The sequence below is a fragment of the Panthera leo genome, chromosome A2 (assembly GCF_018350215.1).
Source record: "Panthera leo isolate Ple1 chromosome A2, P.leo_Ple1_pat1.1, whole genome shotgun sequence".
NCBI lineage: Eukaryota > Metazoa > Chordata > Mammalia > Carnivora > Felidae > Panthera > Panthera leo.
The window spans coordinates 18,164,209-18,191,420 of NC_056680.1; the positions used below are offsets into that span (position 1 = coordinate 18,164,209).

General features: G+C 40.4%; 2 protein-coding genes and 1 non-coding gene across 10 annotated transcripts in view; 1 reads left to right on the forward strand and 2 right to left on the reverse strand.

Annotated features, from left to right (window-relative positions):
* The window catches only part of IHO1 (interactor of HORMAD1 1), a 37,187-nt gene extending 13,414 nt beyond the window's left edge, over nucleotides 1-23,773 (forward strand). For all 7 annotated transcript variants that reach the window (XM_042929330.1, XM_042929329.1, XM_042929331.1 and 4 more), the window contains 5 exons: nucleotides 1,770-1,933; nucleotides 14,647-14,695; nucleotides 14,886-14,973; nucleotides 21,936-22,039; nucleotides 22,503-23,773. In XM_042929330.1, the coding sequence (XP_042785264.1) occupies nucleotides 1,770-1,933; nucleotides 14,647-14,695; nucleotides 14,886-14,973; nucleotides 21,936-22,039; nucleotides 22,503-23,642 (1,545 nt within the window). In that variant the 3' untranslated portion in view covers nucleotides 23,643-23,773. The remainder of the gene's footprint in view (nucleotides 1-1,769; nucleotides 1,934-14,646; nucleotides 14,696-14,885; nucleotides 14,974-21,935; nucleotides 22,040-22,502) is intronic.
* LOC122214332 (actin-related protein T3-like) lies at nucleotides 94-25,341 on the reverse strand. 2 transcript variants are annotated; one of them, XM_042929344.1, is made up of 2 exons: nucleotides 24,943-25,341; nucleotides 94-152 (listed from the first exon to the last, which is right to left on the reverse strand). In XM_042929344.1, the coding sequence occupies exons 1-2, from the start codon at nucleotides 25,143-25,145 to the stop codon at nucleotides 116-118; spliced, it is 240 nt and encodes a 79-aa protein (XP_042785278.1). In that variant the 5' UTR covers nucleotides 25,146-25,341; the 3' UTR covers nucleotides 94-115. The 2 variants fall into 2 exon arrangements, with proteins under 2 accessions (XP_042785278.1, XP_042785277.1); XM_042929343.1 differs by lacking the exon at nucleotides 94-152 and adding an exon at nucleotides 22,126-22,498.
* LOC122214634 lies at nucleotides 4,466-4,569 on the reverse strand. The gene has a single exon (XR_006200014.1). It is a non-coding gene; the product is annotated as a U6 spliceosomal RNA (small nuclear RNA).
* Nucleotides 25,342-27,212: the final 1,871 nt, after the last annotated feature.

The window sequence follows — 27,212 nt, forward strand, 5'->3', positions numbered from 1 at the left end:
CATTTCATAGTCATTATGGAGATAAGCTATAAAGACTTATTCTGTTGGATTGTTTTTTAGATTTATACATCTCTAAGGATTACTCTTCTAAATGGATTTGTGCTTGTTTGGTGATTCAGTACTCCGGTAGTCTTGGGATCAGATTTGGTAGTCTGAAATGGAAAAAAATATTTATTTGCAGTTTCTTCTATTACTAAAGCAATATAGAATATTGCCAGTACCTTGACCCTCTTAGAGGGAGCCAAATATTGCATGATATTTTCTTTAAAAAATTTTTTTTAATGTTTATTTATTTTTTGAGAGAGAGAGACACACACAGACAGGGGTGGGTGGGGTAGGGACTGAAAGAGACAGAGACACACAATCTGAAGCAAGCTGCAGACTCTGAGCTGTCAGCATGGAGCCCGATGTGGGCCTCGAACTCACAAACTATGAGATCTTGACCTGAGCCGAAGTCAGATGCTTAACCAGGTAAGCCACCCAGGTGCCCCCTGCATGACATTTTCTAAGACATACTTTTGTTTGTGAAAATTTCGTAAGAAAGAAGAGCTTTAGAAAAATAGGAATAAGGTAACATAAATTTTATTTTATATGGACATTTTTTCCTAAGAAACTTTAGATGCTTTGTGGATTTTAGTCTACTATGCTACATTATTTCCTTGAAGAAGGACATGAGGATTCTGAGGACTTGGTTAATGAATAAGGGCCAGAATCAAGAATAGAGTCTCGTGAGTCCTCAATTTTCTGAGCCCAGCCTGTCTTCTTTAGTGGGTCAGAAATATTTTTACATATTTATTTATTTTGGTTTAAAACTATATTTAACTTTATATACAGACTTAACCTGCATCAAACAGAGACTCCATGGATAAGATTAAGTCAGTGCTTTAAGATAGTAGAGTATGCTCTCAGATAAGTATTTCAATACAAAAATTGGTACCCAGTGATATGAAGGAGTATATGTACTCCCTGAATGTTTCAGAGTAAGTGTTGCCTCAAATGCAGGAAATGGCTTGCCATATGCCAGCATGCCTACTGTCCAGTCCATGTGAAATTTATTAAATTTAGTTCAACAGTAATTGAGTTAAACCTATTAATGTGAAAACTTTAACATATCTCAGAGACAGCATAAATAATTCAGTTATTGCCTTCAAATTTGTGCAACTGATTTTTTTTAAGTTATTCGAAGTTTATTTTGTGAGAGAGAGAGAGAAAGAGAGAGCAAGCGGAAGACGGGCAGAGAAAGGGAGGGAGGGAGAGAGAGAATCCCAAGCAGGCTCCACACTATCAGCACAGAGCCTGATGTGGGGCTCAAACTGACAAACCGTGAGATCATCACCTGAGCCGAAATCAAGAGCTGGATGCTTAACTGACTGAGCCACCCAGGGACCCCTGTGCAACTGATTTTAAGCCATCTTAGCTGATATTTTATTTTTATTTATTTTTTAAAGTAGGCTCCACACCTGACATTGGGCTTGAATTCATGACCCCGAGAGTAAGAGTCACATGCTCTACTGACCGAGCCAGCCAGGCACTCCAATTAGCTGATATTTTAAATATCTCTGTGCTGGTAAGGCATAAACCTTATTAATAAAAAGAGTTTCTTTAATATGATTTTCTGATGAATATGGAATAAAAAGGAAATACTACATGCCATGTTGTTTTTTAATGTTATTGTTTACACTTAAATGTGACTATATTATGTAGAAAATAGTGAATGCTATAAATATTTGCATGTATGAAATGCTATGATTTTTTTTTTCATTTAACAGAGTGAACCAAGTATTTTCACAAAATACCAGACAAAACCCCAGCTATTTGGAGGAAATACAAATGATAGAGGCTTATTTCCTCTTCCTTTGTCAGTTGGAAAATCAAAGGGCCTCTTGGAACAATTTGAGGAGAAAAAGAAAAGGGCAAAAGACAAATGTGACAGGTATGCAAACCTTTCAAGTGGATGTGACAGCTCATCTTTTCTGAAGGAAACAAAATGGAATACTAACAGTCAAGTAATTCTATTTTAGCATATTAGCACTCTTGCCTTTATAGCTCAGCTAATAATTGCTCTTTATTTCTTAGTTGTCAATGTGACTTATGGCAGATTTGAATATGGCTGCCACAGTTCTGGCCCCCCTGAAAAGGAATTCTTAGAGAAATACAATATTCAAGTAATGATGTTTATTCTGCCTAAAATTCTGCCCTTTAATTTGTTATCTTTTCAGATCATCACAGTTGGGAAATTAGATGAAAGTTGTTTTATGGTTGGGCACCTGGGTGGTGTAGTCAGTTAAGCATCTGACTCTTGATTTTAGCTCAGACCATGATCTCACTGTTGGTGAGTTTGAGTCCTGCATCGGGCTCTGTGGCTGATGGCATGGAGCCTGCTTGGGATTCTGTCTTTCCTTCTCTCTGCCCCTCCTCTGCTTGTTCTCTCTCTCTCTCTCTCTCTCTCTCTCTCTCTCTCTCTCTCAAAATAAATAAATAAACAACAAAATGTATTAAGGGGTGCCTGGGTGGCTCAGTCAGTTCAGCATCCAACTTCTGCTCACATCATGATCTTGTGGTTTGTGACTTCAAGCCCCATGTCAGGTTCTGCTGACAGCTCAGAGCCTGGAGCCTACTTCAGATTCTGTGTCTCCCTCTCTCTCTGCCCCTACCCTCACTTGCAGTCTGTCTCACTGACTCTCAAAAATAAACAAACATTAAAAAATATATTTTTTTAAAAAGTTGTTTTTGGGGGCGCCTGGGTGGCTCAGTCGGTTAAGCGTCCGACTTCAGCTCAGGTCATGATCTCACGGTCTGTGGGTTCGAGCCCCACGTCGAGCTCTGTGCTGACACCTCAGAGCCTGGAGCCTGCTTCGGATTCTGTGTCTCCTTCTCTCTCTCTCACCCTCCCCTGTTCATGCTCTCTCTCTCTCTCTCTGTCTCAAAAATAAATAAATGTTAAAAAAAAATTTAAAAAGTTGTTTTTGGCACAAAAACAGACACTCAGATCAATGGAACAGAATAGAAAACCCAGAAATGGACCCACAAACATATGGCTAACTAATCTTTGACAAAGAGGAAAGAATATCCAATGGAATAAAAACAGTCTCTTCAACAACTGGTGCTGGGAAAACTGGACAGTGACATGCAGAAAAATGAACCTGGACCACTTTCTTAACCATACATAAAAATAAACTGAAAATGGATGAAAGACCTAAATGTAAGACAGGAAGCCATCAAAATCCTTGAGGAGAAAACAGGCAAAATCTCTTTGACCTTGGCCGCAGCAGCTTCTTACTTAACACTTCTCCGGAAGCAAGGGAAACAAAAGCAAAAATGAACTACTGGGACCTCATCAAAATAAAAAGCTTCTGCACAGCAAAGGAAACAATCAGCAAAACTAAAAGGCAACCTACGGAATGGAAGAAGATATTTACAAATGATGTATCAGATAAAGGGTTAGTATCCAAAATCTATAAAGAACTTCTCAAATTCAACACCCAAAAAACAAATAATCCAGTGAAGAAATGGGCAAAAGACATGAATAGACACTTCTCCAAAGAAGACATCCTGATGGCCAACTGACACATGAAAAAATGCTCCACATCACTCATCATCAGGGAAATACAAATCAAAACCACAATGAGATACCACCTCACACCTGTCAGAATGGCTAACACTAACAACTCAGGCAACAACAGATGCTGGCAAGGATGTGGAGAAGGAGAATCTCTTTTGCACTGCTGATGAGAATGCAAACTGGTGCAGCTACTCTGGAAAACAGTATGGAGGTTCCTCAAAAAAATAAAACTAGAACTACTCTATGACCCAGCAATTGCACTACTAGGTATTTATCCAAGGGATACAGGTGTGCTGTTTCGAAGGGACACATGCACCCCCATGTTTATAGCAGCACTATCGACAATAGCCAAAATATGGAAAGAGCCCAAATATCCATCGATGGATGAATGGATAAAGAAGATGTACACACACACACACACACACACACACACACACACACACACACACAATAGAGTATTACTTGGCAATCAAAAAGAAGAAATCTTGCCATTTACAACTATGTGAATAGAACTGGAGGGTATTATGCTAAGTGAAATTAGTCAGAGAAAGATAAATATATGACTTCACTAATATGAGGACTTTAAGATACAAAACAGATGAACATAAGGGAAGGGAAACAAAAATAATACAAAAACAGGGAGGGGGACAAAGCATAAGAGACTCTTGAATATGGAGAACAAACAGAGGGTTACTGGAGGGGTTGTGGGAGGGGGGATGGCCTAAATGGGTAAGGGCCATTAAGGAATCTACTCCTGAAATCATTTTTGCACTATATGCTAACTAGCTAACTTGGATATAAATTTAAAAAATAAATTAAATTAAAAAAAAAAAGTTGTTTCAGGGTCAAGAATGTAGCACATGAATTTTTTTTCCTTTTTCTTTCTTTCTTTCTTTTTTTTTTTTTAATATGGAATGCTTCACGAATTTGCCTGTCATCCTTGTTCAGGGACCATGCTAATCTCTGTATCATTTCAATTTTAGTATATGTACTGCTGAAGTGAGCACAGCACATGAATTCTTTAAAAAGCTGATGCAGGCTATTCAGGCTGATTTTCTCACTTTGAAATGTTGGTATTTTTTAAAAAGATTTTATTTTTAAGTAATCTCTATACCCAACATGGGGCTCTAACCCACAACCCTGAGATTGAGTCACATGCTCCACCAACTGAGCCAGCCAGGTGCCGCAACATGTTGGTATTTTTTAAGATAGACCCTAAATTTTACATACAGTCTTAACTTGTTAAGTTTTTTTTTTTTAATGTTTATTTATTTTTGAGAGAGAGAGAGAGACAGAGCAGGAGCAGGGGAGGGGAAGAAAGAGAGGGAGACACAGAATCTGAAGCAGGCTGCAGGCTCTGAGCTGTCAGTGCAGAGTCCCATGCAGAGCTCAAACCCACAAACTGTGAGATCATGACCTGAGCTGAAGTCAGATGCTTAACCGACTGAGCTACTCAGGCACCCCTTATTTGTTAGTTTTATATTTACTCATTTACCTTAGCAAATACATGAGATAAATTAGGGCTGCTATATTAATTTGTAAATAAATAAGTTGAAGTCACTGAGGATATTAACTTGTTCATTTTTGGGTACTAAGTTATCAGGGCAACATCTTTACATATCATGAAATCATAACTTTCAAGCACAGATATACTTTATTATTTCTGTGACAGTGAAGATGTATCACTTAGTGTCACCACTAGTATTTTTATGTTGAAAGAGCCAGAATTTCTTTAAAAGTTCTTTTGTTTTTAATTTTTAAACATTTTTTTTTGAGAGATAGCATGAGTGGGGGAGGGGCAGAGAGAGGGAGACAGAATCTGAAGCAGACTCTAGGCTCTGAGCTGTCAGCACAGAGCCCAACGCAGGGCTCAAACCCATGAACCCTGAGATCATGACCTAAGCCAAAGTCAGATGCTTAACAGACCAAGCCACCCAGGAGCCCCTCTTAAAGACTTCTTAGACTAAGTATCCTTTCTCTTGAATACCTATCTTCCTTTAGTGAGAAAAGCAAAATGCTCTATTTGGAGTGTTTGATTCTATTGGTAAATAAACATTTTCCAGACATTGAGAGACTTCTTTCCCCTAGGAATTCAGGCTCTAGGACCCTACCAGTTTCTCAGAGGCCCCTTTTGGCTATGGTAGGGTACTGCAGATGAGAAGCTATACTCACTTTCTTCTTCAAATAGATCAGTGTTAATTTTTTTCCCTGTGGGCATGGGATTATATCTTATTTGATTAAGATTTCTGCAGCAGGGGTAGGCTGGCCAACTCATTTGGTAGAGCATGTGACCCTTCATCCTGGGGTTGTGAGTTTGAGCCCCATGTTGGGCCCAGAGATTTTTTTTTATTTATTACTTTTTTAAATGTTTATTTATTTTTGGAAAGAGAGAGAGAGAGAGAGAGAGAGAGAGACAGAATCCAGGCTGGGGAGGGGCAGAGAGAGAGGGAGACACAGAATCTGAAGCAGGCTCCAGGTACTGAGCTGTCAGCACAGAGCCTGACATGGGGCTCAAACCCACGAACCGTGAGATCATGACCTGAGCTGAAGTCAGACACGTAACCAACTGAGACACCCAGGTTCCCCAACAGAGATTACTTTAAAAAAAAGATTTCTGCAGCTAAAAAAGGTTTTTTGAAATGTGAAGTTTATTTCGATATTTTCTTCCTTCCTTGCTCTCGCTCTCTCTCCCTATATCATTTCCTTTTTTTTTTTTGTAGTGAAATGAGTTTCTGTTAACAATTATTTACAAGATAGCAAAAATATATATAACATTTATACAGAGAGAACAAATTATGAGGACTCTGAAGAATCTCCATGAAAAAAGTCAAGCTTAAGATATTGACTATTATGTAGGCAACAAAAATCATAATTTTAATAAATTCTGGCAAAAATAAAACCCAAGATTCTAGATTTTAGATTTTTTTTGTCAATAAGTGCTTGTCAGAAATGTGGTGAGAATGGGGTACCTGGCTGACTTAGTCAGTAGAACATGCAACTCTTGATCTCAAGGTCATGAGTTCAAACCCTATGTTGGGTGTGGAGCCTACTTAAAAAAACTGGTGAAAAGGATTGAGAAATTTTTAAATGAGAGAAAGAAAGCATACCGCTGTAAATATGGAAACAGGAAAGTGATAAGACATGGTGCAGGATTCAAACATAAGAGATGCTACAAACTTATATGACATGGATTTACATATTGTGTTTTGAAAATACATATTTTCCCAAACTTATAGAAAGGGCTTATGAGGGTAAGAAAGCTCAAAAGAAGCCTAAGCTTTCAGATTGCGTTTGTTACAACTCTTTTGGTGACAAATAAAAACTCACCTCAAACTACCTTTGACAAAACAGAGGATATATTAACTCTTTTAACCAATCTGGGAAGGACAGGAAATGAAATCAAATCAGAATCTCTTTTCTGTGCTTCTCTGTCCATCTATTCTTTGTTCTTTCCTGTTAAAGACCAGCTTCCTACCAACACAAAGAATGGGATTCTTTTTCCATAGTTTGAGTTTGAAAAATCCTAGTGGAGGCTTCTGGTAGGCTTGCTTAGGTCATAGGGGTGAAAGGAGGGAGGTGTGACTGGAAATCCTCACCAGAACCACTTTTTGGATGCATAAAGAATCAGTTCCCCATTAAAGGAGGACTCTAGGTACACCAGTGGATGGCCATTACCCGGATTATTGTTTTTTGCCTGTAATATTTGAGAAAACAGATTAGTCTCATAACTAATGAATCACCTAAGAATGACAAATAGATTATAAAAATAACCATGTTCTTTCAATAATTGTTGATTACCATAGTGAGATTCATTCATTCATTCATTAAATAAACACTGTGCTGGGCCCAGTACTACAAACTTGTCTTTGAAGTTCTTAGTCTGGTTAGGAAAACAGGCATTTGTTGGATAAATTATACAATTAGACCAGAGTTATTGTTTGCAAGCAATAGAAATAAGTTCATTTCAATGGAAAAGGAATTTTTTAAGAGAATATTTGAATGGGTTGTGGTTCTGGGTATGACAAAGTAAGCATACTCCATCCCATCTCTCCCACTGAATGCACCTAAAAGCCCTAAACACAGTTCATGTGGCTTTTGAGGACTATGAAAAGTAAATGGTAGCAGGTGGATTGGGGAAGGAAACCTGAATTCAAAGTATGAAAGTTCTGGCTTTGAGTTTCCTGGGGTTTTGTTTGTTTGTTTTTTAAATGTTTATTTATTTTACTTTGAGAGAGTATGTGTGTGTGAGCAGGGGAGGGGCAGAGAGAGAAAGGGAGAGAGAGAATCCCAAGTAGGCTTCACACTGTCAGTGTGGAGCCTGATGCAACACTTGATCCCATGAACCACGAGACCATGATCTGAGCAGAAATCAAGAGTCGGACACTCAACTGACTGAGCCACCCAAGCGCCTCTGTTTGTTTGTTGTTGTTGTTGTTTTAATTTTTTAACATTTATTTGAGAGGCAGAGAGAGAGAGAGACAGACAGAGAGAGCAGGAGTGGGGGAAGGGCAGAGAGAAAGGGAGACACAGAATCCGAAGCAGGCTCCAGGCTCTGAGCTGTCAGCACAGAACCCTATGCAGGGCTTGAACTCACAAACCATGAGATCATGACCTGAGCTGAAGTCAGATGCTCAACCCACTGAGCCACCCAGGTGCCCCTCTGTTTGTTTGTTTTTAAGCAAAATTTAAAATGCTTGCTCTACAACAATCACTGTTAAGAGAATGAAAAGATGAGCTGCTGTGCCAGTACAGATTCTGCTGCCCACTCCTGTCCAGTGTAGTAGCCAATGTCATCCTGTACACTTTTACCATTACCCTGGAGCTCTATCTTCCTTCTACTGGAGCCACAGCCACTAGAGAGAGAACTCACGGTCTTTTTCTCCTGACTCCTTGTTTGCAAGTTATATGTGAGAAAAGAACCTAGGCTATGAAAGCAAGTCCCTGGCACTTCAACCTCTAGAGGAAAAAAGAGGCTCTTCTCCCCAGGATCCCTAACCTGAGGAACTACTTAAACAGAAAATAGAGTCAGATACAAACCAGCCTAAAATGAAGACTCTGGACTTCCTACTCTAAATACAAAGTTGTAAATGGTGTAGTAGAGCCTGCATCCAAATGCTCTGAAGGCATGAGGATTGGCTCCCACCTCTGACTGGGAGAGTCAGGAAAGACTCTATCCAAAGGAGCACATCTAAGCTGAGTGGGAATTTTGGGCAGAGATCTTGCCATCTGTCAGATTCTCAAGCGTGATTTTTGAATCAGCTTACTCTGTGAACCACCATTAACAACGTTTTATATAACTCTGCTCTATTTTTATGTATTTAAAAAAATAAAAAATGGTATCATTTCCTACGGACTGTTTTTCAATCTGCTTTTTAAATTCAGTAATCTTTAACGATTATGTTTCTGTTTCATCTACAAAATCATTTCTAATGATTTCACTGTATTCTATCATATAGACCTTTCAAAGGTTATGTTTTAAATATTTAATACAGCATGAGAGAGTGCCAAGAATACATGATGGGGAAATATTAATCTTTTCAACAAATGGTGTTGGAAAAACTGGATCCATATGCAAAAGAATGAAAAAGGACTTTTATCCTATACCATGCATAAAAATCAACTCAAAATGGATTAAAGACTTAAACATAAGACTTGAAGTTGTAGAAATCCTAGAAGAAAAACATAGGTACAAAGCTTCTTGACATTAGCTTTCTGAATGATTTGTTGAATATGATACCAGAAGCACAATCATCAAAACCCAAAATAGACAAGTGGGATTACATCAAACTAAAACATTTCTATGCAGCAAAGGAAATAATCAGCAAAATGAAAAGGCGGCCTATGGAATGGTAGAAAATATTTGTAAACCATATATCTGATAAACCGTTAATAAATATATAAGGAACTCCTACAGTTCAATAGTGTAAAAACAAATAGCCCAGTTAAAAGATGGGCAAAGGAACTGAATATACACATATGTAAAGAAGACATACAATGGCCAACAGGTGTATGAAAAGGTGCTCAACATCACTAGTCACCAGGGAATTGCAAATCAAAACCACAATGAAATATCATCTTACATCAATCAGGATGAATATTATAAAATATTTGTTTGTTTGTTTGTTTGTTTGTTTGTTTGTTTATAAGTGTTGGCAAGGATGTGGAGAAAAGGGAATCCTTATATATTGATGGTGGAGAAAAGGGAATCCTTATATATTGATGGTGGGAATGTAAATTGGTGCAACCCCATTTCTAAGTATATGTCCAAAGGAATTATACCAGTATCTCAAAGAGATATCTGCACTGCCATATTCATTGCAGCATTATTTACAATATGCAAGAGATGGGAGTAAACTAAATGTCAATCAGTGAATGAACAGATAAAGAAAAAGTGGTATATACATATAATGGAATAGTCTTCAGCCTTAAAAAAGAAAGAAGTTCTGTCACTTGTGACAATATGGATGAACCTGAAGGATGTTATGTTAAATAAGTCAGACACAGAAGGACAAATACAGTTGACCTTTGGACAACACAGGTGTGAACTGTGCAGATCTGCTTATATGCAAATTTTTATATTACAGTATTGTAAATATTTTTTCTTACGATTTTCTTAACATTTTCTTTTCTTTAGCTTACTTTATTGTAAGAATATAGTATTATTCAGTCAGTATGGCTCAGTCAGTTGAGTGTCTGACTTTGCTCAGGTCATAATCTCTCAGTTCGTGAGTTCGAGTCCCCCATGCAGTTTATGGGTTTGAGTCCCCATCGGGCTCACTGCTGTCACCGCAGAGCCCAGTTTGGATCCTCTGTCCCCCTCTGTCTCTGCCCCTCCCCCTTCAAGGTCTTTCTCTTAAAAATAATAAACATTTAAAAAATACAACTTGAACACTCACCATTCAGAACAAATGCTGACTGTAAGCAATTGATACAGCTATGTCTTCATGCGAGGTTGCTGTCAGCTCTGCATGTACTATAATTTACTTAAATACATTGTTATTGAACATCTCAATAAGCATATTTGATTCAATAAGCTTCGATCATTTTTTTAAATAAAGATCATTCAATTTGAATGGATTTTGAAACTGCATTAAAAACATTAGCTAGGTAAGCTCCTTGAAGGTAGGGAGTTGAGTTTCACTCCACATCACTAAAACTTATAACCAAAGACCTGTCATAAAAGAGGGCTCAATAAATAGTTGTTGAATAAATGAGTGGATTTTCAAAGCAAAATAATTCAACATAGGGCAGTAAAGAACTTCCTTCCATTCTTAAAAATAGGTTGTGTGTGTGTGCGTGCATGTGCATTTTAGCTCAGATGAACAGAATTTCCCAATTGACTTTTTCTATTTTTTTTTTTAATTTTTTTTAACGTTTTTTATTTATTTTTGAGACAGAGAGAGACAGAGCATGAACGGGGGAGGAGCACAGAGAGAGGGAGACACAGAATCGGAAGCAGGCTCCAGGCTCTGAGCCATCAGCCAAGAGCCCGACGCGGGGCTCGAACTCACGGACCGCGAGATCGTGACCTGAGCTGAAGTCGGCCGCTTAACCGACTGAGCCACCCAGGCGCCCCCCCAATTGACTTTTTCTAGAGAGAAGATTAGGTCACAGTTGACTTCCATGAACTTATATATAATATTGGGGCAGATGGGAAATCTCTATTTTTGAGCATTATTTTTTATTTTATTTTGGTAAAGAATAATAATTGCTTCCAAATGAACAGTAGCTTTTAATGAAAGTTTCAATTATCAAGCACTCAATGTTTTTACTCTGTTTACTAAGCATCTTTTAAGGACTTTGGATAAATCAGAACTTGACATTTCAATTCAGACAAGGTGTAATCAAGGATTAAAAAACAGTTAAGGTAATGGGAGCTATCAGATATATATAAAACATTTCAATATAAAATTATATACAAACAGTATTTAATTTGTATAGTATAGTTTCATGTTGGGAACACTGGTTTCCAATTGTACTAATAAGGAGTGAGGTCGTTACATATTATATTTAATAGAGGCTTTCATGGGCAGCATTTTGGTAGCATTATTAGACTTTAGACATCTTTAAAATTTTATGTATTTTTTCAATCAAGTTATTACATGTACATAGTTTTTTAAAAATATAATTAGGATTATAATGAAAAACACCAGGCCTATCTTTATCCATTTCTTTTTTTTTTTAAGTTTATTTATTTGTTTTGAGAGAGAGAGAAAGAGCAGGGAGCAGGGGAGAGGTAGAGAGAAAGGGAGAGAGAAAATCCCAATCAGGCTCCCCACTGAGAGTGCAGAGCCCAACATGGGGCTCAAACCCAGGAACTTATGAGATCATGACCTGAGCCCAAATCAAGAGTCAGATGTGAGCCACCCAGGCACCCCTCTTTCTCCACTTCTAATTCCCTTTTCCTTTTTGCAACCAAATTGCAACCTTTTTAGCTATGACAGTACTTAACCTCCATATATCTTATGGCATATGTTAGATAACTTATATTATCATTTATTGATTTTTCAGCTTCAGAGAATGACTTGCTACCCTGGAATAAAAAGTTGCTTCTCTGCCTCCTCCATCATAAACTTCTCCTCTTCCATCATCCCGATATAGTTGTATGGACATTTTCAGTTAAATTACTTTTCTTTTTTAAAAAAAAATTTGTTAATGTTTATTTATTTTTGAGACAGAGAGAGACAGAGTGTGAGCAGGGGAGGGGCAGAGAAAGAGGGAGACACAGAATCAGAAACAGGCTCTAGGCTCTGAGCTGTCAGCACAGAGCCCGATGCGGGGCTCTAACTCATAGACCGTGAGATCATGACCTGAGCTGAAGTTGGACGCCTAACCAACTGAGCCACCCGGGTGCCCCTCAGTTAACTCACTTCTCAATCTTTAAATCCTTATCTGGATAGCCTAGAAAAATTATATATATTATGATTATATTTTCCTAATGTTAAAAATTGTCTTGTTTTCTTTTTTGCTGAGTTTTCTATGTAGGAATCTGTCTTTCCCCAAATTCTACACAGAACTTTTAGTTAAAAAGCTCCTTGTTTGGGGTGCCTGGGTGGCTCAGTTGGTTAAGTGTCCAACTTTGTCTCAGGTCATGATCTCATGGTCCGTGAGTTCGAGCCCCATGTCGGGCTGTGTGGAGCCTGCTTCAGATTCTGTGTCTCCTCTTTCTCTGCCCTTTCCCACTCATGCTCTGTCTCTGTCTCTCTCTCTCTCTCAAAAATAAATAAACATTAAAAAAATTTTTTAATAAAAAATAAAATTAAATTTAAAAAGCTCTTTGTTTTATATTCAAACACATCAGAAATTCTTTCAGTGTCATTTTCTTCTCAGAGCCATTCTTCCTAATTCTTATCTGAACTTGCTCTGCAGTGCAGCTGTCATTCTGAATCTTCCCTTCACCATTGTCCTAGGCATTCCTACCTCTTCTCTCCAATGTTGGATTCTCTGTTACTTGGATCCTTTTCTTTCTTAGTTTACTCCTTGGATTTGGTGGAGCATATATTCCAGAAACTTCCTGACAACAGGTGCATGGCACCTAAGTAATTTTTTGAGACCTTGCATATCTGAAATTCTTTACTTTCCCCTCACACTTGATTGCAAATTAGAATTCTAGATTGGTTCATTATTTTTCTTCAAAATTTCTAAAGCATTGCTCCTATTGCCATATCACTTTATATGTTGCTTTTAAGAGATTTGATGCAGGGGGTGAGGGGGCCTGGGTGACTCAGTTGGTTAAGCGTCCAACTCTTGATTTCTGCTCAGGTCATGATCCTAGCATTGTGGCAAGGAGCCCTGTGTCGGACTTTGTGCTGGGCATGGAGCCTGCTTAGGATTCTCTTTCACTCTGTCTCTGCCCCTCTCCCCTGCTTTCATGCTCTCTCTCTCTCTCTCTCTCTCTCTCAGAAAAAAAAAAAAGATAAGTAAATAAAATAAAATGAAAATTTTATAGAACAATTAGACTGACTTTAAAAGGAAAATATTAGGGGCACCTGGCTGACTCAGTAGGTTGAGTATCCAAAAGACTTGGTACGAATAGTAGTTCTATTTGGATTTAAAAATTGATGTTTGTGTTTATATTGTGTAGATTAGAGAAACAAAATCTGTAAAATTTTTAATGATAATCCATGTATGAATCTTTTCAAAAGTGGGATATTCATTTGAGGAATAATTGTAATAGTTTCTTTTTCATTAGAAATTAATATTGCTCCCAGAATTGTCTCTACCCATTCTTACAGTCAAAATAATAGTCTTTAGACTAAGATATATCCAGGAATTTTGTACTACCAGAAAGAAATCACTATCTTCTGAAGCCATTGTTGCTATAAAAATAAAAGCTGGCCTGTTTTACTGTAGTAATTACTTGAGTTGCTAAAAAAAAAAATTAGCAAAAAAAAATTTTTTTTAAGTTTTATGTATTTTGAGGGAGACAGAGACAGTGTGAGTAGGGGAGGGGTAGAGCACAGAACCCAATGTGGGTCTTGAATCCACGAAACTGAGATCATGACCTGAGCTAAAAACCAAGAGTTGGATGCTTAACCTACTGAGCCACCCAGGTGCCCCTAATATTTAACCTTTTTAAAGATACATATAGAGTAAATTTTATTTTCTTCTTCTTCTTTTTTTGGTATCTGGCAGGTTTAAATGTTCATTTATTTATTGAGAGAGAGAGAGAGAGAATGAGGGGGGAGGGGCAGAGAGAGAGGGAGAGAGAGAATCCCAAGTAGGCTCCATGATCAGCTCGGAGCCTGGCACCAGGCTTGATGTGGGACTTGATGTGGGACTCAGTCTCACAACCGAGAGATCATGACCTGATCCCACATCAGGATTCAGATGCTTAACCAAATGAGCAACCCAGGTGCCCCTAGAGTAGATTTTAAAAAGAAAAAAGTGGTTTGCTTTGGCAATGGTCATGAAAAGTCTATGTTCTAATTTTTTTGTAGCTGGACACTAAAGTTTTTCAGGGTTGAGTCTCCCAGCTCTAACTAAGCACTGTTTTACAGCCTGCCATGTTCATGGAATTGAATTCTGGTACATTTTCAGTACTTCACAAAGATTCATTTTCTTTTTTTTCTTGCTCATTCTAGTGAGACTCTATACAACTTCATTTCCCATATCAGAGAAAGCATTCACAAGGTAAGTATAGCTACATGTCAAGAAATTAGAACATTTTACATTTTAAGAAGTTTAATAATTACATTGCACTGACCTTAATTCAAATAGAATAGCAAGATTTTAACTCTTTTTTTAATCATTAAATGACAATACTCCAAGTTAGTAAAATAAGGCAACAGTCTGAATTTTTTATTAATTTCGGGTTTCTTAGTTGCAGGCATCTGTGGAAAAGTCTGAGGAACATCTCAGTTCAAGAAGTCAATCTATTTTAGATTGTTTGGAGACTGTGGCCAAGACATGTGAGTATCTCGTGTTTGAGGTTATCAGCAGAGGGCACTAGTGAGCAGAGAACTGAACTTTCTGACCCTAGCCAAGTTTCTGCCAGTGGTGAGGTTTCACAGTATTTCAGATGAGAGGATGGGTACATAAGGTTAGTCTTGAAGAGATGTGGAGCACACTGAACTGGATAGTAGGAACCCCTATGTATGGGGATGTTCCTGGTCCTTAGATGCCCTCTGTGAACCACTAATCCTCCACCCAGTAACCCCACTGCCTCCGGGTAGGCTAGCTCTGCCAGATTTCTCATCCCACTGCCTGAAGTGGATCAGCAGCATCCCTGAGTCCCAAATGAATTGCTGGTTATGCTGTCTGTAAAGACATTGTTCCCTTAGGACTTAGAAATAAAGACTCTGCTCACTTTGGAGTTAGAAATACTCCAGTCACCGCCTCTTCTTCTTTCTGTCTTGGTTTCAGTGAGAGCTATTCCGTAGTGAATCACAGCATCTTTCTCCATTTCAGTTATAGTTAATGGTTTGTAAAGTCCCATGCTCTGCCAAGTAGTGATTTATGTTTACATAAAACCATGGCCCTGTCTCTTACTAAACAGAAGAGAGCCATAACACAGCTCTCCTTAGGTGGACACCTCTGTAGAACCAACAGCTTCTCAGCTAAATGGCAAGATGATGACTGCATCTGCACTTGTTTGCATTTCTCTGTGTGTTTATTTTTTATTTTAAACAAATTGAAGTCAACTTATTTAAATGCTTTGGGATGGATTGCTCATGATTTACAAAAATTAATGCCTTTGTATGGCTTAGAAATTAATCTCCATCTGTCTGCAAAAAAAGCACTGTACTGTCTGCTGGCTTCCAACCTGGGTATTCCCCACACAGGGCAACTGTGCATCTGTTTGGAAATCAGTTCTGGAAGCCTGGGACTATTATCCTCACAAGAAGTAACAAGACAAAGAGCAGAAGCAAATCAGGAATGCTTCCTTTGTGTAACATGATAGAATAACTCATTTGGAAGTGTCCAGGGAGAGTACTCTTCTCACTTTCTACATTTAAAACTAGGTGAAATGCAAAAGGAGCGTTGCAGCAAAAATGTGACATTCTTAGTCCAGTACGGGAAATGGAAGTGCTTAAGTCCTAATACAAGGTCAAGGCAGAGTGAGGACTAGAACTGGGTCTGGCTTATAGTAGGCATAGGGGTCCCAATCCTTCACCCCTGATGGTTCCTTTTTAGAGGGTAAGATTTAGGAGAAGGAGCCACATTGATAGGGAAAACAGTAACAGACAGTGTAGCATCATATTAATTAGAAAGCCAGATCATTCTTGAAAATGAGCACAAGTAGTCTGTCCAGAGTCATTCCCTTTCTTGGTAGGTAGTGATGAGGATCAGGAAGTTAGTCATTGAAAGAGGAACCAGACAAATCCTCTATCATCATCTGGTCTGGCCCAGTCCAGCTGATCTGAAGCCCTGAATTTGCCAGTCAATACATTCTGCAGCCCTCAGTATGCACTGACTGTGGCTTGTAAGGGAAAGGGAAAGAGAAAAGATGTTGTGTGCAAGTACTCTCTTGTGCTATTATGTAATTGGCGCCTTCACAGAATGAGGTCATGAAATCTTTCCCTAGTCACAGTCTGCCTGTTCAACCAGAAGGATCACTCAAAGGCATCTAATCTAACTCCTCTTGTTCTTTAGCTGAGGACCAAGAACGAGAGTAACAGAATGAATTGCCAAGGCCATTCACATCCTACTTTGGTTTAGGTTTAGTTAGCCTTAGTAGAGAGCAGTACAATCTAATAGGTATAGGTTCTATTGAAAAATACGATCATTAGGAAAATAAAAATGAGGGGCTGTACTGAAAATCAGAAAATGTCTCTTTTGGAAAATAGATAACTATACATAAAAATAAATTCCATATGAATCAATATATTAAGTGTAATTATTAAGTCATAAAAAGAGCTATAAGAGGAGCTCCTGGGTGGCTCAGTTGGTTGAATGTCCAACTCTTGTTTTCGGCTCAGGTCATGATCCCAGGGCTGTGGGATAGACACCTGTGTCAGCCTCTGCTGAGCATGGAGCCTGCTTACGGTTCTCTCTCCCTCTGCCCTTCTCCCCACCTCAAGCACATGCACGCTCTTTCTCTCTCAAATTAAAAAAAAAAAAAACAAAAAAAAAAAAACTATAAGAAAGCATGGGCAACATTTTTATAATTTTGGAGTGCAGCAGTGTCTTCTTAAGCAAAGCACATATAATCATTAAGAAGAATGAGGTCTATCTTTGTGAACTATGTTGAAATGGAAATATCTATTCATTGTTAAATAATAGCAGTAAGGTACTGCTCGTGTGTACATAGTTTACTCCAGGACACATCTTGTGGAGGAGTGTGACCAGTCAGTGAAAATTGGGAAGGGTATCCCCCCTAAAAATGAGAGACTGAGGAATCTCTTCTTATAGATGGAGGCTCCCAGACTTTTCATCAGGCTTTCACTGGCACAGCAGGGAAAGCAAAACTACGGGGTGTGTAAAAGGAAAACTACTGGCCATCACTGCAAAAGCATCAGAATCTCATCTGATGTCAGTAGAGCCCTTGTCAGAACACTAAAATAGAAATGAATAAAAAAGTCATTTTCTAAGAAAACAGTTATTGTCCAGAATATGGAACTGGATTTTAAATGGCATTGTTATAAAAAGCTAAAAATATCTGATGTTTACAGCCAAAGCAGAAATGAAATGAGTCCCCTTCTAAAGAACCACTCATACACACACATATACACACACAAACACAATCTGTAATCTATATATGGATATACACATGTATCAATGTATCCATGCAAAATCCCAGAAAGTGCTCATAATGTTAAAATCTAGGAAGTGGAACCGAGGTCTGCATGGAAGAGAATGGGTCATTTTTCATTGTATGCCTTTTTATACTGTTACAGGTTTGAGGTTTTTTTTTTAATGTTTACTTTTAGAGAGAGAGAGAGAGAGAGAGAGAGTATGAGCAAGGGAGGGGCAGAGAGAGAGAGGGGGACAGAGGATCCAAAACGGGCTCTTTGATGATAGTGGAGAGCCTGATGCGGGTTCAAACTCAGGAACCATGAGATCGTGACCTAAGTTGAAGTCGGATGCTTAACCAACTGAGCCACTCAGGGACCACTAAGTTATTTTCCTAAACAAATTTTTTTAATGTTTATTTTGAGAGAGAGTGTGTGTGTGAGCAAGTGGGCGGGGGGGGGGTACAGAGAGAGAGAGGGAGAGAGAGAATTCCAAGCAGGCTCCATGCTGTCAGCAGGGAGCCCAACGTGGAACTTGATCCCACAAACTATGAGATCATGACCCAAGCCAAAACTGAGAGTCAGGTGCTTTAAAAATAAATAAATAGTCAAGTGCCACCCAGGTGCCCCTTAAATAAACTTTAAAAAAAAAAAAGCAATTTTTTTTAAAGTTTATTTATTTTGAGAGAGCGAGGGAGTAGGGGAGGAACAAAGAGAGAGGGAGAGAGAAAGTCCCAAGTAGGCTCCACACTGTCCACACAGAACCCGATGCAGGGCTCAAATTCACGAACCCTGAGATCATGACCTGAGCTGAAATCAAGAGTTGGATGTTTAACTGACTGAGCAACCCAGGCGCCCCAAATTAACTTTGTAAAAGAAAAAATATATATACATATATAGACTTTGGAAGTAATGAGCTCAATACAAAAAATCCTGTGAAAGAGAGGATCCCAAACATAGGTTTCTTAGGGGACAAGGAAAGAACGGGACCACAGATAGATGCTTTCTGAGTACTGAATCTAGAATTGAACACTTTGCTGGCCTTCCTCGTTCTCTGCTTTTGTGGTTGGTGATGTTTACTGTTGCTAGGAAACATTGCTATTTAGGAATTTATCTAGGATAGGATAATTACATTTGCTTCCTACTACAAATATCTGCAAGGATGTCTGAAAGAATATTTGACTGATTGAGTTTAGGAACAGGAATCCAGTACTTGAAACATAAGTAAACAGCCTTTTTCTAATTGGTTGACATACGGAATTTAACTTTGTATTGAGAAATAGTAGAACATTTGCTTTCTAAAAAATTCTTACTTTTTTTCTTGTGGTAAAGTACACATAAAATTTACCATTTCTTACTGTTACTTTGCAAGACTACACTGGCTTGTCTATTTCTGTCATAACAGGCTCTTTCTTGCCTCAGAACTTTGCACTTGCTGTTTTCTCTGTCTGAACAACCTTCCCCTAATCTTTGCAGGACTAGCTCCATTTAATCCTTCTGGTTTCACCTTAAATATCCCCATCTCTGATGATCTTATCTGAAGTAGATGCCCCCCTCTTATTTTTATTATAATCTCCATCATAGCATTTATTACAGTTTTTCACTTATTTATGTTCATGTTTATTTGTTTATTGTCATTTTTTCCTTTTCAAAATTGCAGAATTCATGTATGGAGTAGGTAGTTTTGTTCAAGACTGTTTCCATGTTCCTAGCACAGTATCTGATAATAAGTTTCAGATAAAACTGTAAATCTCCAATTAATGTGTTCAAACACATCAGGAATTGTTTCATTTTCTCATTAGAGACATCCTGGCTGGAGCTCAGTCTTCCAGCTCTAGACTGGGCAGATTACTCCTGAGGTCCCAGTCTTAGGGCTTCTCTTCACCATCATTTTGAGGATCAAATTATTTTTTCATCCCCAGTCTTGGATCCCTTTGTTTCCTGGACTTTGGCTTACATTTGTATTTGGTGATACACATCTTCTAGTAGCTTTCTGAGAAAGTATATGGGAGATAACTTTTTTTATACATTGCATGTTTGAAAATGTCTTCTATCTCCACATGGGTCTAGAATCCTAAGTGAGAAATTCTTTGCCGTTAAAATCTCTAAGGCATGGCTCCATTGTCTTCTAGTTTTAGTTTTGTTATTGAGATGTTTGATGCTATTCTTCTTCTTGATTCTTTATGTTATCTGGGTACCCCCCACACACACTATCCTTTAATGGACATTTCTTGAGCCTCATGTTTTCCCTTGATATGCTTTTAAAAAATTTTTTTTAGGGGCGCCTGGGTGGCGCAGTCGGTTAAGCGTCCGACTTCAGCCAGGTCACGATCTCGCGGTCCGTGAGTTCGAGCCCCGCGTCAGGCTCTGGGCTGATGGCTCGGAGCCTGGAGCCTGTTTCCGATTCTGTGTCTCCCTCTCTCTCTGCCCCTCCCCCGTTCATGCTCTGTCTCTCTCTGTCCCAAAAATAAATAAAAAACGTTGAAAAAAAAAATTAAAAAAAAAAAAAATTTTTTTTTAAATGTTTATTTTTGAGAGAGAGAGGAAGTGAACACATGCCTGGGTGGCTCAGTTGGTTAAGTGTCCAACTTTGGCTCAAGTTATGATCTCATGGTTTGTGGGTTTGAGCCCTGCATCAGGCTCTCTGCTGTCAGTGCAGAGCCCGCTTTGGATCCTCTCTCTCTGTCTCTGCCCTTCCCCTGCTCATACGTGCTCTCTCTCTCAAAAATAAATAAGCATTTTTTAAAAATCTGAAATGTAAGACTCCTTTTAAGAAGGTAATTATGTTTTATTTTAAAGAGAAACTCTTAAGTAAATCACTTAAACTTTATGAGATACCATGTGGTAAATTCCTGCCTTTGGCTGATAAGAGAAGACAAAAGACAGAATAATTAAAACATGGGGAACTAAAAAAGCACCTATCAGAGTGAGGGAAGTTTTCAAGTAAGATCTAATTTGAGTTTATTATCCTGTCTTTTCAAGCACCAGATGTTACTTTGGTTTTCCTTCCATTTATTGTGAAGAGTTAAGTACTCTCTTGTTACCAAATTGTTTTTCACCCGTCTAAAATAAAAACATTTTGTCAAGAATCTTGAAACACTCTTTATATATATAAGAAGATAAAAGGAATATCTGGTGTATTATTCCAGATTATTTGTAAATTATACTTGCTATGCATTTAAGATGTATGTGAACTTACAATAGTTTATAGCATATAGTAGATACTCATCAAGTATTTGTTGAATAAATTTAAGAGCATCTTCACATGAGCTGCCATTTAGAAGAGGATGACAATAATTGATTGCAACACAATGTGTTATTAAGACTGTGTGTGTATGTGTATGTTTCAAATCTCTCTATGCCAGAGAGAGGAATCAGTATCAGTCCTGAATGGTTAGCACTCAGGTCACCAAGTTCATTACAGCCCAAGTGAAAAGAGGGGATACATAAGTGGAGGGTGATAAGTGATGGTAGAGCACACACATGGTGCCAGCAGCAGAGAGAAGGAGCCCCCAAGCCAGCCAGGAAATGCTATTTTTCAAGGAGGGAACTCCTGAGAGAAGGAAGAATGGGAATGAGTTGCACTGAGGTGGTGGCTGAAGGGAATGGGTAAAGTTGACCTGGGTAGAAGCAAGGATAGATTCCAAGCCAAGGGAATGGCATGCACAAGGCCAGTGGCGAGAGGGAGATTGCTTAGGAAACAGAGCTCAGAGATGTGGAGGTGGATAGGGAAGGTAAGAGGAAGTGAGCTTGGGTCTTGATGGCCAATTTAAAGATTTGGACTTCATCCAGTGGCCAGTGTGGTGCCATTGAAAGTTTCAGCAAGGGTTTCAGAGGATGCATGATCATATCTACATTCTTGAGAGAATACTCTGATGATGGGACCAAGAAGGTGGGCCAAGGAGGAGGTTGGTGCCATCATCTAGGCAGCAGGTTTCAGGGTCCCCAGGAGGTGCTGAGATTGAGTCTGCCTTGGGCAGGATGTTCTCAGGGAGGGAGGGAAGAAGAGACAGTGGAGGAACTGCCCTACTCTGCTTTCTCTCCTCACCAAGGCTGATCTGGGTAGAGTTCTGGGCACTAGCAGAGCAGGCTCAGGTGCCCCATGCCAGATTCTAGCTCCTCCCTCTCCACTCTGTGGTCCGGGAAGGGTGAGGCATGCCATAGTCTTGGTGAGGTAATTGTCATTTTTCTGTATTTAGTGCAAGAGACTGTGCAGGCCCAGAGTGATCTGCTGTTGGGAACTGTGCATGACAAAGGCAACATGGAGCAGGTTATCCTCGAGACACGGAAGAGATTTGAAGCTGTAAGTGTGGATCCCAACCTCTTTCCTCAAGTATGTTGTTTTTTAAAAAAACTTTTAATTATTTTTTGATGAACCTGTTTTATTTTTTATTTTTTTTTAATTTACATCCAAATTAGCATATAGGGCAACAATGATTTCAGACCTCAAGTATGTTTTTGGCTTTGTCACTAAGTCCCAGAGAGACACCTTTAAAGTTACAATTTTTTTCAGCCAAGAACAGAAGCCAGACAGGACTTCTTGTAATGGACCAAGGTAGAGGCCAACTTCCTCCTCAAAGGTTCTCCAGCATGATGTGGGGCCCAGGGGCCCTACTCCAGAGTGTTACCATGCTTCCTCTGTAAAGCACCCAGCAAAAGACAAGCTGTGGTTCTGCCAACACATCCTTTGGTTGGTTTGCACATTTCACTGTGCATTCGGAGTTGCAGTGTCCATAACTCTTTTCTTTCTCGCTGTCTTTCCCTAGAGACAAGCAGAATTTATAGAAATGAAGTCCGACCTGAAACACCTTGAAGTTTTAGTTGCCCAGCAGAGTAAGGACTTCCAGCAGCTGTGTGAGCAGCTAGGCCAGCTGAATGTGGCCAGCGTCCTAGCAGAGCTGAAGAGATTGATTTCAGTCCCCCAGGTACCTGGGCATGTGAAAGACAGCACTTCCCAGACCTCACTACCTCTGGCCCAGAGCCTCAGTTTCACCAGGCAGGACAGATATGCCTCTGAGGAACCAGATATGGGGCAGACTCAGGCCATCCCTGCTGTCTGGAATCTTAGTATGGGCTCCCTGCAGCCTGGGGAGTTTGCTATCTATACTGAGGGAGCAAAAAGTGATGCTCTCCAAGGAGAGGCTGTGCTGATGGCCGCTGGAACCGGCAAAAGAAGCAGGCGAGTAAAGGACAAGGCAGTGCAGACCAACTGCCAGAATTGGACTCTTAATAAAACCAGCCCTGAGAATCATGGCTCTGGTTCCCCAGGCCACAAAGTTCCTTGTGACTGGAGCTGGGTTTCCCAAGGAGCCTCAAGGTTTATACCCCTGGACTTTGAATCCAGCATTAAGAACACTTGCCAAAAATGTCAAGCTGAAGGTGTGCTTTCGTGTGCCCCTTGTGAACAAAGGCTGGTGACTGCACAGAAAGGCAGAACTATGGAAAGAGGGGGGAAAGGCAAGAAGCAGCAGCCCAGGAAAGCCCGCAGAAGCAGGCTCCTAACCAGGAAGCAAGAACAAACCCCTAGCAAAACCTGTGCTTTCAATTCTAAGTATCCTCAGCTTCCAGTTTCTGGCCCACAAAGGCTCCCCCTGGAGCAGCAGGAACCCTTTGCTCAGTCCCTGCATCTGTGGGGCTCCAGGACTCCCACAAAACCAGTCATCCCTGTTCTGAGAGCAACAGTCATGCCCAGTAAGATAGTGAGGGCAGCACAGGAGAACATCTTGCAGCTCAGTGGGCATTCTTCCAAAGACAACAGCCTGCTTTCTAAAAGTTCCCTGGGGGACCACCAGATGAGCTGGTTCAGTGACCTCAACCTTGGAAGTTCAGAGTCTCCTCTGTGCAAGGATCCAGGGAAGAATATGCTCTATGATCTGGGTTTTGACAGCAGTGATGATGGCTTTTGACCAGCCCACAATCTGACTTCAGCTGATAGTTTATTGGTCTCAGCTGGAAAGACAAATTCTAGAACACTGGGGCTGGCTAACAGCAGAAAGTCCCTGAAGCCTGATTGGAGCCCTCAGGCTCAGAGGGCCTGCTGGGGGGGGGGGGGGGGTGGTCAGTGTAGGACAGTTGCAGGGCGGGGGAGTAGCTCTGGTGTTCTGGGTACCAGGTGCTGCCCATGACAAGCATAAGGGATAATTGCATCCTTATTTATTGGAGTGAAGCACGTGGAGAAATTATTGGAGTGAAGCACAGTGATGAGCTGGAGCAGCAGCCTGGGTATAGGGCATCAGGAGGAGGGTGCTGATTTTGGTGAAAGGAGGACTGGCCTCCACGTGGAATACTGAGTGGCAGAAGGGCTCTCACAGAACTGTTGCTGTGGCAGCAAGACTCCCAAACATTTTTGGTCTTCACGGTATTTCCTACACCTGACCAATACCTATCCAGGCCTTGGGATTTTTTAAATTATTTTTATCCGGTTTTACTGTCAGAGCACTTGCATGTTTTGACCAGTGGACATATTACAGGACACACTGTCTTCTTGTGAACAGAGAAACAGAGAATGTTAAGCTGCCAATGAAAAGAGGTGACAGGCACCCAATAAATTCCCAGAGCACCACTGTATACAAGCCACACAATCCCATTTTTCTTCCTGGCTGTTTTCCCTATGCTGTTTGCAACCACCCTTCAAGCTAATGAGAGCATCTAAGGGCCCCGTGTTATTTCCAGAGAGCAATAGGCTTATGTGAGACTTTGGCTGTCTATTCATATCTTGCAGAAGTTTTGAATTTTTGTTATACATATATGTATATTTGTTTTATAACAAAAAATAAAAATTTTTTAAAGCATATTTTTTTCATTATGTTTATTGAACTGATCTCCCAACAACTTAAGAAAATCAAATAGGGTGCCTGGGTGGCCCAATCGGTTGAGCTTCTGACTTTGGCTCAGGTCATGATCTCACAGTTCATAAGTTTGAGCCCCACATCAGGCTCTCTGCTGTCAGTACTGAGCCCAGATCCAGCTTCAGATCCTCTGTTCCCCAATTCCCCTTTCTGCCCCTCCCTGACTCGTTCTCTCTCACCCTCTCTTTCTCTCTCAAAAATGAATATTTTTTAGAAAGAAAATAAAATGGCTCTCTCCCTGGTATCTCACCGCTGCATCGGTGCAGATTACTTGAAAAGGATCATCTATGAGCCCATGTTAGAGGCTGGAGTCAGTACAGAATATTCCAGGGTCCTGCCCGCTGTGAGAAGACGGTACCTGATGGACAACGAGTTTCTCCGCTCCTGCGCTTGGTCACCTACACACGTTTCCAGCGCGCCCTCCGCTACCCAGCCCTGTCCTTTGGCCCGGCCGATAATGTTGGGGTAGACGAACTGGGGCTCCCGCGACCCAGCCAGGCCCGCCTTAATCACTCCTGAGCCGTTGTCGATCACCACTGGTAGCTGGTAGTAGTAGCTCATGCCGCCTCCGCCTCCTAGCCTCCTATCGCCTGGCTGCTCCGGCTGCCCTGACTGCGGGCTGCGCTAGGGAGCGAAAGTGCGTAGCGCGGGCCCTCGGGCAGCACCAGAAGGCCTACGGCCTGGAACCTCACGTCACAGAAGCGCTGGCCTGACCACGGGGCCTGGACCTGGCAAGCGTGCCCTGGAGAGCCCAGGCCCATTGACCCTCCAAAGTACTGCCCCCCCCCCCACACACTGCATCTCACAGGGGCTGGGTCACTTGCCACCCCTTGGAATCCCGGGATACCAATATCAGGAAAACCCAACTTTCTTCCCTAATGATATAAATCTAACCCTTCACAAGGGGCCTTCCCCAATACCTCGATGAGTCATAAAAAGTTTTCTTTTCCAAAAAAAAAAAAATAAAAATAAAAAAAAAATAAAAAAATAAAAAATAAAATGGATAAGACATATACCATCTTTTTATTCCATAGACTACGCCCAAATGATTTTGAATAAACACCACCCTACTCAGACTAGTTTCCTTTTTCTTTTTCTTTATTGTTTGAAAGTAAAAATCCTCACTGGATGGATTGGCTTCCAGAATTTGCCCATTTTCAAAGCAATGCAGTAAATGACACTGGGACCTCTGAGTGGACCATTATAGAAAGCAGTGGTTCTTGATTTTTATTTTCATTCTTTATTTTCAAGGGAATGTATCCCACAAAAGTTTGAGTTTAATTTGCCCGCAACACCTTTGGCAACCTAAGCTGCTCTTATTCCCGTTTCCAGACCAAGGGCCTCCTATGACCTGTGGCTGGGATCCTCAGGCAATGACAGCAGCCCTTTCCAAGGCCCAGGAAGTACAGACTTGGATGGACTCTGCCTATGACTGCCCTGGCCTTTTCTCCCCCGTGAGCCTCGCTGCATGCCTGTTCACCCTGCCCTCTGCCAGTCTCTACTGCCTTCCATACTAGTTTTCTCTGCTTATACATGGGAAGAAAGGGCCCAGCCATGCAATGGGCTCCTTCCAACCCGTCTCAAACTGACTACAGGTGGCTGTTGAGCGGTTAGCATGAGGCTTGTAGACCAGAGGGGTTTGTATCTGGAAATCTTTTATTACTCTAAGCTGAAAAGTTTGGTCATTTTAACTCAAAAGTTGAGATCCTGTTAAGAGAATTCCATTAATGTTTATGACTATGGCCTTCTCATTGAAGGGTCTGTCCAATTTTGAAATGCCAAAGCAGGGGGCGCCTGGGTGGCTCAGTCAGTTAAGCGGCTTTGGCTCAGGTCATGATCTCACAGCTTGTGAGTTCAAGCCCCGCATCGGGCTCTGTGCTGTCAGCACAGAGCCTGGAGCCTGCTTTGGATTCTGTGTCTCCCTCTCTCTCTCTGCCCCTCCCCCGCTCACACTCTGTCTCTCTCTCTCTCAAAAAATAAATAAATATTAAAAAAAAAAAAAAAAAAAGAAAGAAAGAAATGCCAAAGCAGGACCCTCTGTTCTTTCGATTCTGCTGTGAGTTATGAAATCCTGTATTTCTTCAGAAGTATTTCATTTTGTGTTATAAAGTCAAAGATCAGAGTGACTCAGTGTTCTATGAGCTGGGTGTTTTTGTAGAATGAGCAGTAAATTTATCTCCCAACAAGGCTGGGTTAATTAAAATTACACTGCCTGTCTCTGGTAATCATCAGGAAAGGATATTCTGTTTCTTATTTTATTCCTAAGGCTTTTTTTTTTTTTTTTTTTTTTTAACTACTGTGTTCCTGCCAGAATTGTTGAGCGTGACATAGCCCAGGCACATCCCCAGAGCACACGATGTTTTGCTCTTTGGATGCTGATAGAGATGTGGCTACACAGGGGCAGCTGTAGTGGGAGGTCTATGGTCCTAGGGCCCAGATAGCCAGCCACCTAGGGGCTCCTCCCGCTGATAATCACTCCAGCTACATCTGAGGATGGAAATAAAGCCAACCACAGCACCTAATTGTCTTGACATTCAAGTATCAATAAATAAATAAATTTTCAGAGGGAGAACAGCAGGCGAAGGACAAAGAGAAGGAGATGAAATCCCAAGCAGGCTCCAAGCCATC

What these genes read in the sequence shown, in the direction of transcription:
- LOC122214332 (XM_042929343.1), bottom strand. Translation starts at nt 25,145, where the DNA reads ATGAGCTACTACTACCAGCTACCAGTGGTGATCGACAACGGCTCAGGA. An exon ending in AGAAACTCGTTGTCCATCAG is followed by an intron (nt 22,499 to 24,942) that starts GTACCGTCTTCT and finishes GCTTGTCTCTAG; the next exon opens with GGAAAGACAGCGAGAAAGAA.